This window comes from Apodemus sylvaticus, chromosome 16 (assembly GCF_947179515.1).
Source record: "Apodemus sylvaticus chromosome 16, mApoSyl1.1, whole genome shotgun sequence".
NCBI lineage: Eukaryota > Metazoa > Chordata > Mammalia > Rodentia > Muridae > Apodemus > Apodemus sylvaticus.
The window spans coordinates 64378846-64394796 of NC_067487.1; the positions used below are offsets into that span (position 1 = coordinate 64378846).

A 15951-nucleotide genomic window follows, 5' to 3' on the forward strand; every position below is an offset into this window, starting at 1 on the left:
ATGCCCATCAGAATGGCTAAGATCAAAAGCTCAAGTGGCAGCATAAGCTGGTGAGGATGTGGAACAAAGGGAACACTCTTCATTGCTGGTGGTAGTGTGACTTGTATAACCACTCTAGAAATCAATTTTGTGGTTTCTCAGAAAATTGGAAATAGTTCTAGGCTAAGATCCAGCTATACCATTCCTGGGAATATACCCAAAAGATGCTCCATTGTGCCACGATGACCGCTGCTTAACTATATTCAAAGCAGCTTTCAAAGCCAGAAACTGGAAAAAACCTGTATGTCCCTCAACTAAAAAAGAAAGAAAGAAAATGTAGTTTATTTACACAATGGAATACTACTTAGCTACTAAAAACAAGGACATCATGAAATCTGCAGGCAAATCAATGAAACTAGAAAATATCATATTCAGTGAAGTAACCCAGACCCAAAGGACTTTTAAGTGGGCATTAGCCACAAAGTACAGGATAACCATGCTATAATCCACAGGCCCAATAAAGCCAAGTAACAAGGAGAGCCTAAGAGAGAATGGTTGAATCTTTCTCAGAAGGGGAAACAAAATAAATATTGGAGGTCAATGGAAGGAGGGAACTGAGTGGAAGAGGGGATGAGGAGAGGACTGGGATGTGTATGGGGGAAGGGGATCAAGTGTAGGGACAGTAGGGGAGAGAGAATGGAAAGCCACAAGGGTGGGTGTCTCTAGGATATGCCAGAGACTCAGGACAGGGGATCCTCCAGGGAGTAAAACTCCTGTAGCCGGGCATGATTTCCAATGGAGGGATAGGGACACCAAACCACCCACAAAGTTTTCTACCCTAATTCTGTCCTGCCTATAAGAAGTTCAGGGACAGAAATGGAGCAGAAACTGAGGGAATGGCCAACCAATGACTAGAGATCCATCTCATGGGCAAGAACCAAGCCCTGACACTATCAAGGATACTTGGTTATGCTTGAAGATAAAAGCCTAGCATAACTGTCCTCTGAGAGGCTTCATCCAGCATCTGATAAAAACGGATGCAGGGGCCTAGAGTTGAACTTTAGACAGAGCTCTTGGAGTTTTGTCAAAGAATGGGGAAGGCTTGAGGGACTGAGACGGGATAGGGACTCTACAAGAAGACTAACAGAGTCAATTAACCTGGACTCTTGAGGGCTCCCAGAGACTGAACCACCAGACAAAGAGCAAGCATGAGTTGGATCTAGGTTCCAGCACATATGTAACAGATGTGCAGTTTGGTGTTCATGTAGAACCCCAACACTGGAGGGAGACTGTCCAAATCTGTTTTGGATCCTGCCTGTGGATCCTGTTCTCCTAACTGGGCCAATTTGTCTGGCCTAGGTGGGAGAGGATATGCCTAGTCCTTCAATTACTTGATGTCAGTAGGTTGACACCCAAGGGGGTGTCTCCTAGGAATGGGGAGAGGGGCTGTCTGAGTGGAAAGAACCAGGAGGTAGTAGGGCCTGTGAATGGATGTAAAGTAAATAAATAAAATAAATTAATGAAAAAAAGAATTAAGAAGGTATACTACTTCTACAAGTAGTAAGATTCTCTTTTGTTTAAAAAAAGCTTTTCTAGTGTGTTAATACTTCAGTAGTTATTTAAGTAAGTCTAAAGCAGAAAGACTTTAATGTATGGCTTCAATGTAAAAAGTGAAGTGTATATAATTAAATCATTCCAAAGATCTATGGAGTTTACTAAATAGCTACAAGGACCAGAAAACAAATTAAATCTGAAAGATTTAAGTCTAGACACCCACAATGTCTCTAAACATTAAACTTTTAACTGTTTCATCCATTCCTTTTATTTCTTAACTTTCTCTCAAATACAGCACTGTCAAACCCCTAAAAGAAGGACAGTAAGAAATTCCAATGTTAAAAGCAGAGAGATGCAAAATTCACTTGAATTTGCAAGTTTAAAGAGAGGAGTAGACAGAAGGAAATTGTCAAACTCAGGACTGAATCAACCAAATAGAAACAAAAAGAACTATACAAAGAATCAACAAAACCAAAAGCTGGTTCTTTGAGAAAATCAACAAGATAAATAAATCTATAGCTAAACTAAGGGGCAAAGAAAGAGTATCCAAATTAACAAAATCAGAAATGAAAAGGGAGACAAAACAACAGAAACTGAGGAAATTAAAAAAAATCATCATATCCTACTACAAAAGCCTATACTTAACAATCTAGAAAATCTAGATGAAATGGATGATTTTTCTAGACAGATACCAGGTACTAAAGTTAAATCAAGAGCAGGTAAACTATCTCAACAGGACTATATCCCCTAAGAAAATAGAAGCAGTCATTCCCAACCAAAAAAGCCAGATGGCTTTAGTGTGGAACTCTACAAGACCTGCAAAGGATAGCTAATACCAACACTCCTCAAACTATTCCATAAAATAGAAATAGAAGGAATGCTACCCAATTTGTTATATGAAGCCACAATTACTCTGATACCTAAACAACACAAAGAGCCAACAAAGAGAGGAAACTTCAGACCAATTTCCCTTATAAATATAGATGCAAGATACTCAATAAATTCTGGAAAACTGAATTCCAGAACACATCAAAACCATCATTAACCATGATCAAGTAGGCTTCATTCCAGAGATGCAAAGTTGGTTCAATATATGAAATCCATTAACATAATCCACTATATAAACAACCCCAAAGGGAAAAAAATCACTTGATCATCTCATTAGATGCTGAAAAAGCATTTGACCAAATACAACACCCCTTCCTTTTAAAAGTATTGGAGAGGCACACAGGGCATATGATCAGTGGAGCAGCTGGGATGGAAGGCTTCTTGTTGCCGCCCTTTTTACCGGGGACCCAGGCAACTCTACAACCTTCTGTGCATGGTCAACCAGGAGAGAGTGATCTCGCAGCAGTGCTTTCACTTCTGAGAAGCTTTCATTTCTGAGCATGGAGGTGAGCTCTCCACCTTCTCTCTGGAGGGGAACAGGTAGGAGCACACAGGGCATACTATCAGTGGAGCTGGGACAGAGGTCTTCAGGCTGGCATTTGTACCAGGGAGCCAGGTGGCTCTACAGCCTTCTGTGCACAGACCCTGCCAGAAGAAAGTTGGTCTCCCAGGAGTACGGACACAGGCTTACAGGCCCACAGGAGGGACAAGCTCCAGCCAGAGACAGCAAGATCAATTAGCACAAGATAACCAGATGGTGAAAGGCAAGCATAAGAACCCTACCAATAGAAACTAAAGCTACTTGGCAACATCAGAACCCAGTTCTGCTTGTAACCCAAAACATCCAGTAAATCCAGGACACAATGAGAAGACCAAACCTAAGGATTATAGGTATAGAAGAGAGAGAAGATTTACAACTTAAAGGCCCAGTAAATATCTTCAACAAAATTATAGAAGAAAAGTTCCCTAACCTAAAAAAAAGAGATGCCCGTGAACATATAAGAAGACTACAGAACTCCAAACAGACTGGACCAGAACAGAAAGTCCTCCTGGCACATAATAATCAAAACATCAAATGCACTAAACAAAGAATATTAAAAGAGGTAAGGGAAAAGGGGCAAGTAACTTATAAAGGCAGTGTACTGGCTAGTTTTGTGTGTCAACTTGACACAGGCTGGAGTTATCACAGAGAAAGGAGCTTCAGTTGGGGAAGTGCCTCCATGAGATCCAGCTGTGGGGCATTTTCTCAATTAGTGATCAAGTGGGGAGGGCCCCTTGTGGGTGGTTCCACCTTGGGGCTGGTGCTCTTGGGTTCTATAAGAGAGCAGGCTGAGCAAGCCAGGGGAAGTAAGCCAGTAAGAAACATCCCTCCATGGCCTCTGCATCAGCTCCTGCTTCCTGACCTGCTTGAGTTCCAGTCCTGACTTCCTTTAGTGATGAACTGCAACGTGGAAGTGTAAACTCAATAAACCCTTTTCTCCCCAACTTGCTTCTTGGTCATGATGTTTGTGCAGGAATAGAAACCCTGACTAAGACAGGCAGACCTATCAGAATTACACCAGACTTCTCACCAGAGACGATGAAAGCTAGAAGATCCTGGGCAGACCTCATACAGACCCTAAGAGAACACAAATGCCAGTCCAGACCACTATACCCAGCAACTCTAAATCACCATAGATGGAGAAACCAAGATATTCCATGATAAACCAAATTTACACAATATCTTACAACAAATCCGGCCCTACAAAGGATAATTGATGGAAAATGCCAACACAAGGAGGGAAACTACATCCTAGAAAAAACAAGAAAGTAATCTTCTTCCAACAAACCCTAAAGAAGATACCCACACAAACATAAAAATAACATCAAAAATAACAGGAAGCAACAATCACTATTCCTTAATATCTCTTAACATCAATGGACTCAATTCCCCAATAAAAAGACATAGACTAACAGAAATGTTTTTCATGTAAATCTTTAATTTTATCAGAAAATGTTTGTAATTCCTCTTTTAATTAATTTAGTAATGTTTTTTATGTCTACCATTTTATGTGCATTATTTTTCATGATCAATCTTAACATGTTTTTCTATGTATTTCTTGTATTTTATCAAAAATGTTTTCCAGGTAAATCTCTGATTTTATCACAAAATGTTGAAACAGTCAAATTTATTGTGTTTTTCTATATATTTCTTGAATTTTATCAGAAATATTTTCCATGTAAATCTTCAATTTTACCTGAAAATGTTCATAATTCCACTTTCAATCAACTTAGAATTATTTCTATGCTTACCATTTTATCTGTATAATTTTCCATGATAATCTTCCATTTTAACATGTTTTTCTATATAGTTCTTCAATTTCATCAGAAATATTTTCCATGTAAATCTTCAATTTTATCAGAAAATGTTCATAATTCCACTTTCAATCAACTTAGGAATACCTTTATGCACACCATTATTTTATATATATATATATATACATATATATATATATATATAATTCTCCATGATAAAAAAAGTATTGGAGAGATCAGGAATTCAAGGACCATACCTAAGCAAGTTTAAAGTTTAAAGCCAAACTTTAGTTTACTGAGTCAGTCAAAAGATTTCTGTGCATTGAATACAGTGAGGAGTCTATGAATCAGTTTGCCAGTGGGTGAAAATTAGTAACATGCAACATTATTCCTACCAACTTATCCTACTATGTTATATTTGTAACAAAAGTTCAATGTTTTGAACACTTGCTTATTACACACTGTGGAATTTCTGATGGTTGAGCATTAAGTAAGGCTGTGGGGGGGGGGGGGGGGGGGGGGGGGGGGGGGGGGGGGTGGGGGGGGGGGGGGGGGGAGGACCCTCCGGAATGCACCAGAGACCTGGGAGGGTAAGAGACTCTCAGGGAAGGAGGACCAGAGGCAGGTTATATAGCTCACCTCCAAGAGGAAGACAGGGCATCAAATTAGGGATGGGGTTGCCATCCCACAGTCAAAGCTCTGACCCATAACTGTTCCTGTCTGAAAGAACTGCAGGGATGGAAATGGAGAGGAGCCTGAGGAAAAGAAGGTCTAGTGACAGGCCCAAAGTGGGTCCAGCTCAAGGGGAGGTCCCAAGGCCTGACACTATTACCGAGGCTATGGAGTGCTCACAAAAAGGAGCCGAGCATGACTGCACTCCATGAGACCCAACAAGAAGCTGAAAGAGTCAGATGCAGATATTTGCACACAATGGACAGAAGCTGCTGACCCCTGTGGTTGAATTAGGGAAAGGTTGAAAGAAGCTGAGAAGGGCACAAACCTTGCCTGGGAAGTCTGGGAGTTGTAAACAGACATGAAAATTTGTTTTGGTGCACTGCATGAGTTAATTATATGTGAGGATGGTAGTTACTTGGGTTTTTGTTTTGTTTGTTTTCATCCCCAGTTGTCTCTGATACAACTAATACAAAGATAATTGTTCTGTTGACTGAATAGCACTCTTTAACTGAAAAATATAAAATTGTAGTTGTTGACATTCTGAATGTTTCTAAGTCAATATAGTCTTTTTATTATTAAAAAAAGATCATGGGAAATGAGAACACAGTTTTCTGGAGCTTCTGACAGCAGTGGGTAGTGATTAATATAGGAACACATCCCTGTTCAAAATGCTGGCAAAAGCAACTGTGAGAGCTCAGCCATAGACGGGACACCTCTATCAGTAACTGCACCAAGGCTCAGGGGAGATCAAACACTGACATGCTGTCCCCTGGATATGAAATGACTACTACACACATGAGCCCACAGCATAGGTGGGTACCTACATAAAACTTGCAGAAGATGAAGACAATTTAAAATTCTAGCATGGAGGGAAGAGGGATTATTGAGGTCTTAGCACTATTTGGGGAGCTATAGGCAGTTGATGGGTGTTGGGAGAAAGTCACTTTTGTTTAGGAGGATGGCTACTGGAAGGTTGTCCATGGCCCAGCTGATGACCCTAAACACACGAGCACAAGGGCAGCATTAATTGCACTCGGTGGGTTCAAAGTTTTTAAACTAGGCCTGGTGTGCACCAGGAGGCAGACTGGGAGGACACAGCCAGTGTGCTCCGGTGGATCAGCTCCACAGAGCTTAGGTTCCAGTCCTGAGGCCTCTGGCAGGAACCTTCAGATCTCTGCTTCGGGATCCAGAACAGCCTGGGCTACAACACATCTCCAGGCCCTGCAAGAGGCCAGAGGGGCACCCAGGAGTCCAGCTGGGAGGAGTCAGTGTGTTCTGGTGAGTCCAGCAGGCCCTGGGCAGGAGCCTTCAGGTGTCTGCTTTGGGATCTGAACAGCCTGGGCCACAGCACTTGGTCTCCAGGAAGTGCAAAAGGCCTGGTGTGCACCCAGAGGCAGACTGGGAGGACACAGCCAGAGTGCTCCGGTGGGTCAGCCCCACAGAGCTTAGGTTCCAGTCCTGAGGCCTCTGGCAAGAGCCTTCAGGTCCCCGCTTCGAGATCCAGAACAGCCTGGGCTACAACACCACATCTCCAGGTCCTGCAAGAGGCCAGAGGGGCACCCAGGAGGCCAGCTGGGAGGAGTCAGTGTGCTCTGGTGAGTCCAGCAGGCCCCGGGCAGGAGCCTTCAGGTGTCTGCTTTGGGATCTGAACAGCCTGGGCCACAGCACCCTGTCTCCAGGCAGTGCAGGAGGTCAGCTGTGCACCAGAGGCCAGCTAGGAAGGGGCAGCTTGCACTGGTGAGTCCAGCATTGACAACAAGATCAATTAACACCAGTGAGAACTAGATGGCAAAAGGCAAACGCAGGAACGTCACTAACAGAAATCAAGGCAATATGGCAGCATCTGAATCCCAATTCTCCTTTAACAGCACGTCCTGGATACCCCATCACACCAGAAAAACAAGATTTGGATTTAAAATCACTGGTCTTGATGCTGGTAGAGGAACACACGAAGGACATACTTAAAGAAATTCAGGAGAAAATGGATCAAAAGTTAGAAGCCCTTACAAGGGAAACACAAAAATCAGTGAAAGAAATTCAGGAGAATACAAAAGCCAATAAGGAGGAAACGGAAAAAAAATCACTTAAAGAAATACAGGAGAAGTTTGGTCACCAGGCTGAGGTCATGAAAGAGGAAACACAAAAATCTCTTAAAGAATTACAGGAAAACACAAACAAGCAAGTGAAGGAGCTAAGCAAAACCATCCAGGATCTATAATCAGAAGTAGAAACAACTAAGAAAACTCAAAGGGAGACAACTTTGGATACAGAAAACCTTGGGAAGAAATCAGGGGACATAGATGCAAATATCAACAACAGAATACAAGAGATAGAAGAAAGAATCTGAGATGCTGAAGATACCATAGAAACCATGGACTCAACAGTTAAAGAAAATGCAAAATGCAAAAAGCTTGTAACCCAAAACATCCAGGAAATCCAGGACACAATGAGAAGACCAAACCTAAGGATTATAGGCATAGATGAGAGTGAAGATTTACAACTTAAAGGGCCAGCAAATATGTTCAATAAAATTATGGAAGAAAACTTCCCTAACCTAAAGAGAGAGATGCCCATGAATATACAAGAAGCCTACAGAACTCCAAACAGACTAGACCAGAACAGAAATACCTCCCGTCACATAATAATCAAAACCCCAAATGTACTAAACAAAGAAAGAATATTAAAGGCAGTAAGAGGAAAAGGACAAGTAACATATAAAGGATGACCTATCAGAATTACACCAGACTTCTCACCAGAGACCATGAAAGCTAGAAGATCCTGGGCAGATCTCATGCAGACTCTAAGAGAACACAAATGCCAGCCAAAACTACTATGCCCAGCAAAATTCTCAATCACCATAGATGGAGAAACCAAGATATTCCATGATAAAACCAAATTTACACAATATCTTTCCACAAACCCAGCCCTACAAAGGATAATAGGAGGAAAACACCAATACAAGGAGGGAAACTTCACCCCGGAAAAAGCAAGATAGTAACCTTCTTTCATCAAACCCAAAAGAAGATAAGCAATCAAATTTAAAAAATAACATCAAAAATGACAGGAAGTAACAATCACTATTCCTTAATATCTCTTAACATCAAGAGGCTCAATGCCCCAATACAAAGACATAGACTAACCGACTGGATACATAAACAGGACCCTACATTTTGCTGCATACAGGAAACACACCTCAGTGTCAAAAACAAACACAACCTTAGAGTAAAAGGCTGGAAGACAATTTTACAAGCAAATGGTCTCAGGAAACAAGCTGGAGTAGCCATTCTAATATCAGATAAAATTGACTTTCAACCCAAAGTCATCAAAAGAGACTCTGAGGGACACTTCTTGCTCATCAAAGGAAAAATACAACAAGAAGAACTCTCAGTCCTAAACATCTATGCTCCAAATGCCAGGACACCCTCATTCATAAAAGAAATTTTACTAAAGCTCAAAGCACACATTGCACCTAACACAATAATTGTGGGTGACTTCAACACTGCACTTTCCTCAATGGATCAGGAAAACAGAAACTGAACAGGGACACAGTGAAACTAATTGAAGCTTTGCACCAATTAGATTTAACAGATATATAGAGAACATTTTATCCTAAAGCAAAAGAATATACCTTTTTCTCAGCACCTCATGGTACCTTCTCCAAAATCGACCATATAATTGGTCACAAGACAGACCTCAACAAATATAAGAAGATCGAACTAATCCCATGCCTCCTATCAGATCACTATGGAGTAAAAGTGGTCTTCAATAGCAACAAAAACAACAGAAAACCCACATACACGTGGAAACTGAACAATATTCTACTCAATGATACCTTGGTCAAGGAAGAAATAAAGAAAGAAATTAAAGACTTTTGAGAACTTAATGAAAATGAAGACACAACATACCCAAATCTATGGGACACAATGAAAGCAGTGCTAAGAGGAAAACTCATAGCCCCGAGTGCCTCCAAAAAGAAAATGGAGAGAGCATACACTAACAGCTTAATGACACACCTGAAAGCCCTGGAACAAAAAGAAGCTATTTCACCCAGGAGGAGTAGAAGGCAGGAAATCATCAAACTCAGGGCTGAAATCAATCAAGTAGAAACAAAGAGAACCATACAAAGAATCAACAAAAAAACCAGGAGCTGGTTCTTTGGGAAAATCAACAAGATAGATAAACCCTTAGCCAGACTAACCAAAGGGCACGGAGACAGTATACAGATTAACAAACTTAGAAATGAAAAGGGAGATATAACAACAGAAACTGAGGAAATTCAAAAAATCATTAGATCCTACTACAAAAGCCTATACTCAACACAACTGGAGAATCTGGAGGAAATGGACAGTTTCCTAGACAGATATCGGACACCAAAACTAAATCAGGATCAAATAGATCATCTAAACAGTCCCATAACACCTGAAGAAATAAAAAGGGTCATAGAAAGTCTCCCAGCCAAAAAAAAGCATGGGACCAGATGGCTTCAGTGCAGAATTCTATCACACCTTCATAGAAGACCTAACACCAATACTCTTCAAACTATTTCACAAAATAGAAACAGAAGGAACTCTACCCAACTAGTTCTATGAAGCCACAATTACGCTGATACCAAAACCACACAAAGATACAACAAAGAAAGAGAACTTCAGGCCAATTTCCCAAATGAATATTGATGCAAAAATACTTAATAAAATTCTTGCCAACCGAATCCAAGAACACATCAAAACGATCATCAACCATGATCAAGTAGGCTTCATCCCAGGGATGCAGGGATGGTTCAATATAAGGAAATCCATCAATGCTATCCAATACATAAACAAACTCAAAGAAAAAAACCATATGATCATCTCATTAGATGCAGAAAAAGCATTTGACAAAATTCAGCATCCTTTCATGCTAAAAGTCTTGGAAAGAACAGGAATTCAAGGCCCATACCTAAACATAGTAAAAGCAATATACAGCAAACCAGTAGCCAACATCAAACTAAATGGAGAGAAACTTGAAGCAATCCCACTAAAATCCGGGACTAGACAAGGCTGTCCTCTCTCTCCATATCTTTTCAATATAGTACTTGAAGTTCTAGCTAGAGCAATTAGACAACATAAGGAGGTCAAGGGGATACAAATTGGAAAGGAAGTAGTCAAATTATCACTATTTGCAGATGACATGATAGTCTATTTAAGTGACCCAAAAACCTCCACCAGAGAACTCCTACAGCTGATAAACAACTTCAGCAAAGTGGCTGGTTATAAAATCAACTCAAGCAAATCAGTTGCCTTCCTATACTCAAAGGATAAGCAGGCTGAGAAAGAAGTTAGGGAAATGACACACTTCACAATAGCCACAAACAATATAAAGTATCTTGGTGTGACTCTAACTAAACAAGTGAAAGATCTATACGACAAGAACCTCAGGTCTCTGAAGAAGGAAATTGAAGAAGACCTTAGAAAATGGAAAAATCTGCCATGCTCGTGGATTGGCAGGATTAATATAGTTAAAATGGCCATCTTGCCAAAAGCGATCTACAGATTCAACGCAATCCCCATCAAAATCCCAACTCAGTTCTTCACAGAGTTAGAAAAAGCAATTCTCAAATTCTTCTGGAATAACAAAAAGACGAGGATAGCTAAAACTATTCTCAACACAAAAGAAATTCTGGGGGAATCAGTATCCCTGACTTCAAGCTATACTACAGAGCAATAGTGTTAAAAACTGCATGGTATTGGCACAGTGACAGACAAGTGGACCAGTGGAATAGAATTGAAGATCCAGAAATGAATCCACACACCTTTCGACAAAGGAGCCGAAAACATCCAGTGGAAAAAACATAGCCTTTTCAACAAATGGTGCTGGTTCAATTGGAGGTCAGCATGCAGAAGAATTCGAATTGATCCATTCTTATCTCCATGTATTAAACGTCACTCCAAGTGGATCAAGGACCTCCATGTAAAACAAGACACACTGAAACTAATAGAACAGAAACTGAGGAAGACCCTTGAGGACATGGGCACAGGGGAAAAGTTCCTGAACAGAACACCAATAGCTTATGCTCTAAGATCAAGAATTGACAAATGGGACCTCATAAAATTACAAAATTTCTGTAAGGCAAAGGACACTGTTAAAAGGACAAAACAGCAACCATCAAATTGGGAAAGGATATTCACCAACCCTACATCTGATAGAGGGCTAATATCCAATATATACAAAGAACTCAAGAAGTTAGACCCCAGGGAACCAAATAACCCTATTAAAAAATGGGGTACAGATCTAAACAAAGAATTTTCACCTGATGAAATTCGGATGGCCGAGAGGCACCTTAAGAAGTGCTCAACATCATTAGTCATTAGGGAAATGCAAATCAAAACAACCCTGAGATTTCACCTTACACCAGTCAGAATGGCTAAGGTCAAAAACTCAGGAGACAGCAGGTGTTGGCGAGGATGTGGAGAAAGAGGAACACTCCTCCACTGCTGGTGGGGCTGTAAGATGGTACAACCAATGTGGAAATCAGTCTGGCGGTTCCTCAGAAAACTGGACATGACACTTCCGGAGGACCCTGCTATACCTCTCCTGGGCATATACCCAAAGGTTTCCCCGGCATGCAATAAAGACACATGCTCCATTATGTTTATAGCAGCCTTATTTATAATAGCCAGAAGCTGGAAAGAACCCAGATGTCCCTCAAAGGAGGAATGGATACAGAAAATGTGGTATATTTACACAATGGAATACTACTCAGCAATGAGAAACAATGAATTCACAAAATTTTTAGGCAAATGGTTTGATCTGGAAAATATCATCCTAAGTGAGGTAACCCAATCACAAAAGAGTACACATGGAATGCAATCTCTGGTAAGTGAATATTAATTAGCCCAGAAGCTCTGAATATCCAAAGCACAAATCGCATAACAAATGACTCCCATGAAGAAGTATGGAGAGGGTCCTGATCCTGGAAAGGATTGATCTAGCATTGGAGAGGAATATAAGGACAGAGAAAATGGAGGGAGGTGATTGGAGAACGGATGGAGAGAAGGTTTATGGGACATATGGGGAGGGGGATCTGGGAAAGGGGAAATCATTTGGAATGTAAACAAAGAATATAGAAAATAAAAATATTTTAAAAAAGTTTTTAAACTATCAACAGAGGACATGAAGTTTGGTGGGAGATGTAGGACTGAGGGGTGGGCATCATCAAGACACACTGTAGATAGATAGATAGATAGATAGATAGATAGATAGATAGATAGACAAATTTTTCATGGAATAAATATAAAACCTTGAGGTTTTTCACTGGCAACAATAATTGTTAGTTGTTTTTCTTAAAATGGCCAGCTAAGGTTATTCATTTTAAAAATACTTACTTTTAATTATATGTATGCATTTGTGTGTGAGTATGTACACGTGAGTGCTGATCCCTACAATGGCCAGAGAGGTCAGATCCCTTGGCCCTGTTTTATAGGCAGGCATGGAAAACCCAAGACACGTGCTAGGAACTAAATGTGGCTTCTCTGCAAGAGTAGTATGTACTAGTAGAATAACTAGTTGTCAATTATTCTTTTGAGTTTTTAAGTGGATTTTATGATGTTTATAACAAAAGCAACTACACTTGTGCTTCTCTTGTGACTACTTTGCATTGCACAGAAGTGCTTAAGCCTACTTCAAGTTTCACCACACAGAACACTGAAAAGGTATATGCTTAAAAGTAGACATCTCATAAAACCAGCAACTTTTCTATTTTATCAGATATATTCTTAAGTAAAATTAGCATCACATCCTTTTTACAGTTAGCATGCAGCACTAAAAACCTAAGATGACTACTAGTACTGTCAGCATTGATCCTTCGGCTCCTGCTAAGGCCCTTCAGCATGTTACGTAACATTGCTTAGCACTGTTGGTGCAAATGTAAACTCCATGGAAAGGGGCAAATAATGCTAGTATTATTAAGAAAATAGCTTTCCCAGGTCACCTAAAAGAACCTCAAGAACTACCAGGGAGCCCACAAGCCATATGTTGAGAGCCACTGTTTGTTTTTTAAAGATTTGAGGGAATCTAAAGTTTCATTACTGCAACAACTTTACAAACTCTTCCTTTACGATATGCTATAATTCACTTTTTAAATAAGATTAGCAAACACAGAATCAAGTTAATTTCATATAATTCAACTTTTCATATCAATTTAAATTTATCTTGAATACTTATAAAACCACCTATGTACCGCACTAACATTCCAGAACATATAATTTTAAAAGTCTCATAAACATACTCTGCTGTGAAAACAATAACAAAATAGATATTCTACAATGTAATAAAGCCACAAGTCATTATACTTAACTGTAATGGAACTTGAGTTTGTGTTGTTTTATCCTGAGGATCCTAAGGAGAAAAAAAGTAGGATTATTTTTTTTTTTTATTTTTTTTCCAAACTAAGAAATTGTTATCTAAAGAAACAAACTTAAAACATAACACTTCAGAGATTTCTTACAGTGGTATTTCTTAGCTTTTAAATTTTTTAAGTTTTCAAGACTATAATACAGTTATATCATATTCCCTGGCTTTCCTCTCCCTTTTTTTCAGTATAATTTCATTAGAGTTTATTACATATAGTTTTATGTATAGCATCCAAAGGACTGTCTTAGAAAATTGAAAAGTATGTATAATTATATTTTAATGATAAGAACTTAAAAATTATAGTACAGCCCTTAAAATCAAAGACTAGTTAGAACTGAATGTAGTTCCATCAAGCATTAGACATTAACTTTGAGTGCATAGTGTCACTTAAAGTTCCATGAAAATATAAAATATTTTGATAGATTTGATTACATCTGGGACAAACATCACTGGCTTCAAAACTTGACCCTAAAGGAATTTCCAATCAACACATGCTCAGAGGCTTCATCCAGAAGCACTATTATAATTTCACCCAGAGATCTTGAATCTTCAGGTGTATATGGTATGATCTGCAGTTGTGACAGTGGTATAGGATGCAGTTAGGACACATTCTGACATTGGGATCTTTTACACAGAGCTTCATCTACATCACAAAGACCTTTCCCACCTTAAACCTTCTCTTACATCCCTTTGCTCTTTTAAATTAATGATCTCTTCTCTTTTTCATTAATTTGCACAAGTGTGTGCAAGCATGCATGTGTGAAGCGAATGCATATTCCTGTGTGTGAATGTGTAAGTGTGTGTTCCTAAAGACACAAATATAACCTGTTCAGTCTGTATAATGCCACCATTTGGTACTGAAAAGTCAATCCATGTGCTCATTCCTTAGGAAGGCTATTTCTCCTGCTCTCATCATTCCTCCTTTGCCTGTAGTTCTTTGAATTGGGTTGGAGCCTTGTCAGCATTTTTTATAGTGTAAAATATAAATGTGCCATCTTAACAATTTTAAAGTGCATAGTTCTAGGGCATTGAGTAACTTACATCTTGTACAACCGTTATCATCACAGGTTTCCATACCTTTCTCCCTGAAACTCCTTCTCGAAACTCTGTGCCCTTTAAACACAAATTCCTCATTTCCATCTACCTTCAGCCATGGCAACTTCCTTTCTGACTCTAAGAATTTGGCTTCTCTAGGAATATCATGGAGTAGGAAGCACAGTGTTTGTTGTTTGTGGATAGCTTCTTTCACACAGACAAGGTTGATCTACACAGTAGTATCAGTATTTTGTTCTTACTTAAGACTCGACAACTTCAACTGACGATACACCACAATTTACTTACCCATGCATCAAGTAGTCTATTACTGAGCTGTGACCTCTGCCTTCATTTTCTTCTTTCACTTTAAGACAGCGTCCCAGTGTGGAAATACTTTTCATGCTCAACATTTTTAATTTTCATTACATCTAACTTACCAATATTTTTCTTGTCTATCGAGTGTTATTGAAAATCACTGTTAACCCCAATGTCATGATACACTCTTTCCATTATTTTTTTCTTCCAATTGTTACTTAGTTAACAGATTTTCCTTAACTTACTTCTATAAAAGTAGTGCTTACTTTTCTTACCACTAGGGCCAAATTTCTGACAGAAGCAATTTAAGAGAGAAAGAGAAAGATTTACTTTGGTTTACAGTTCAGAAGATGTGGTGGCCTATGGTAGGAATGTCACTGGCTGGGGGCTGAGATGGCAAGAACTTATGGCACAGGTTGTTACATTTAGTAGACAGGGAAGAAGAATGCTTGGAAAGAACCTTCTGCCTCAGTGATCCACTAGGCTTCACTTCCTAAAGGATTCCACAGTTTTCCAAAATAGTGCCATCAGTTGAGGACCAAATGGTCAAATGAGTGAGACTGTAAGAGATGTCCAAAGGACAACAAAAGGTAAAGAGAAAGGGAAATGAATTTTACTTCACATGTCCCTCTCTTCATTTATCCATGTTGAGTCTGGGAAACAATTCCTGTCAGATTCTGAATCCTGATTATTCTTCCTTAAGAGAAAAAATTAGAGTATTTCTGTACATTAAGTGATCATACCATACTCTCATACCATAACAGAAAAACTGAGGCTATTGTGTTTCAAAAAAACATAAAATTCACTGATCTAATTTTTCAG

General features: G+C 39.4%; 1 protein-coding gene across 1 annotated transcript in view; it reads right to left on the bottom strand.

The window, feature by feature from the left end:
• Ankrd31 (ankyrin repeat domain 31) overlaps positions 1-15951 on the bottom strand; it is a 183395-nt gene that overhangs the window by 138794 nt on the left and 28650 nt on the right. The window contains exon 4 of the mRNA XM_052159647.1: positions 13724-13764. Within this exon, the coding sequence (XP_052015607.1) occupies positions 13724-13764 (41 nt within the window). The remainder of the gene's footprint in view (positions 1-13723; positions 13765-15951) is intronic.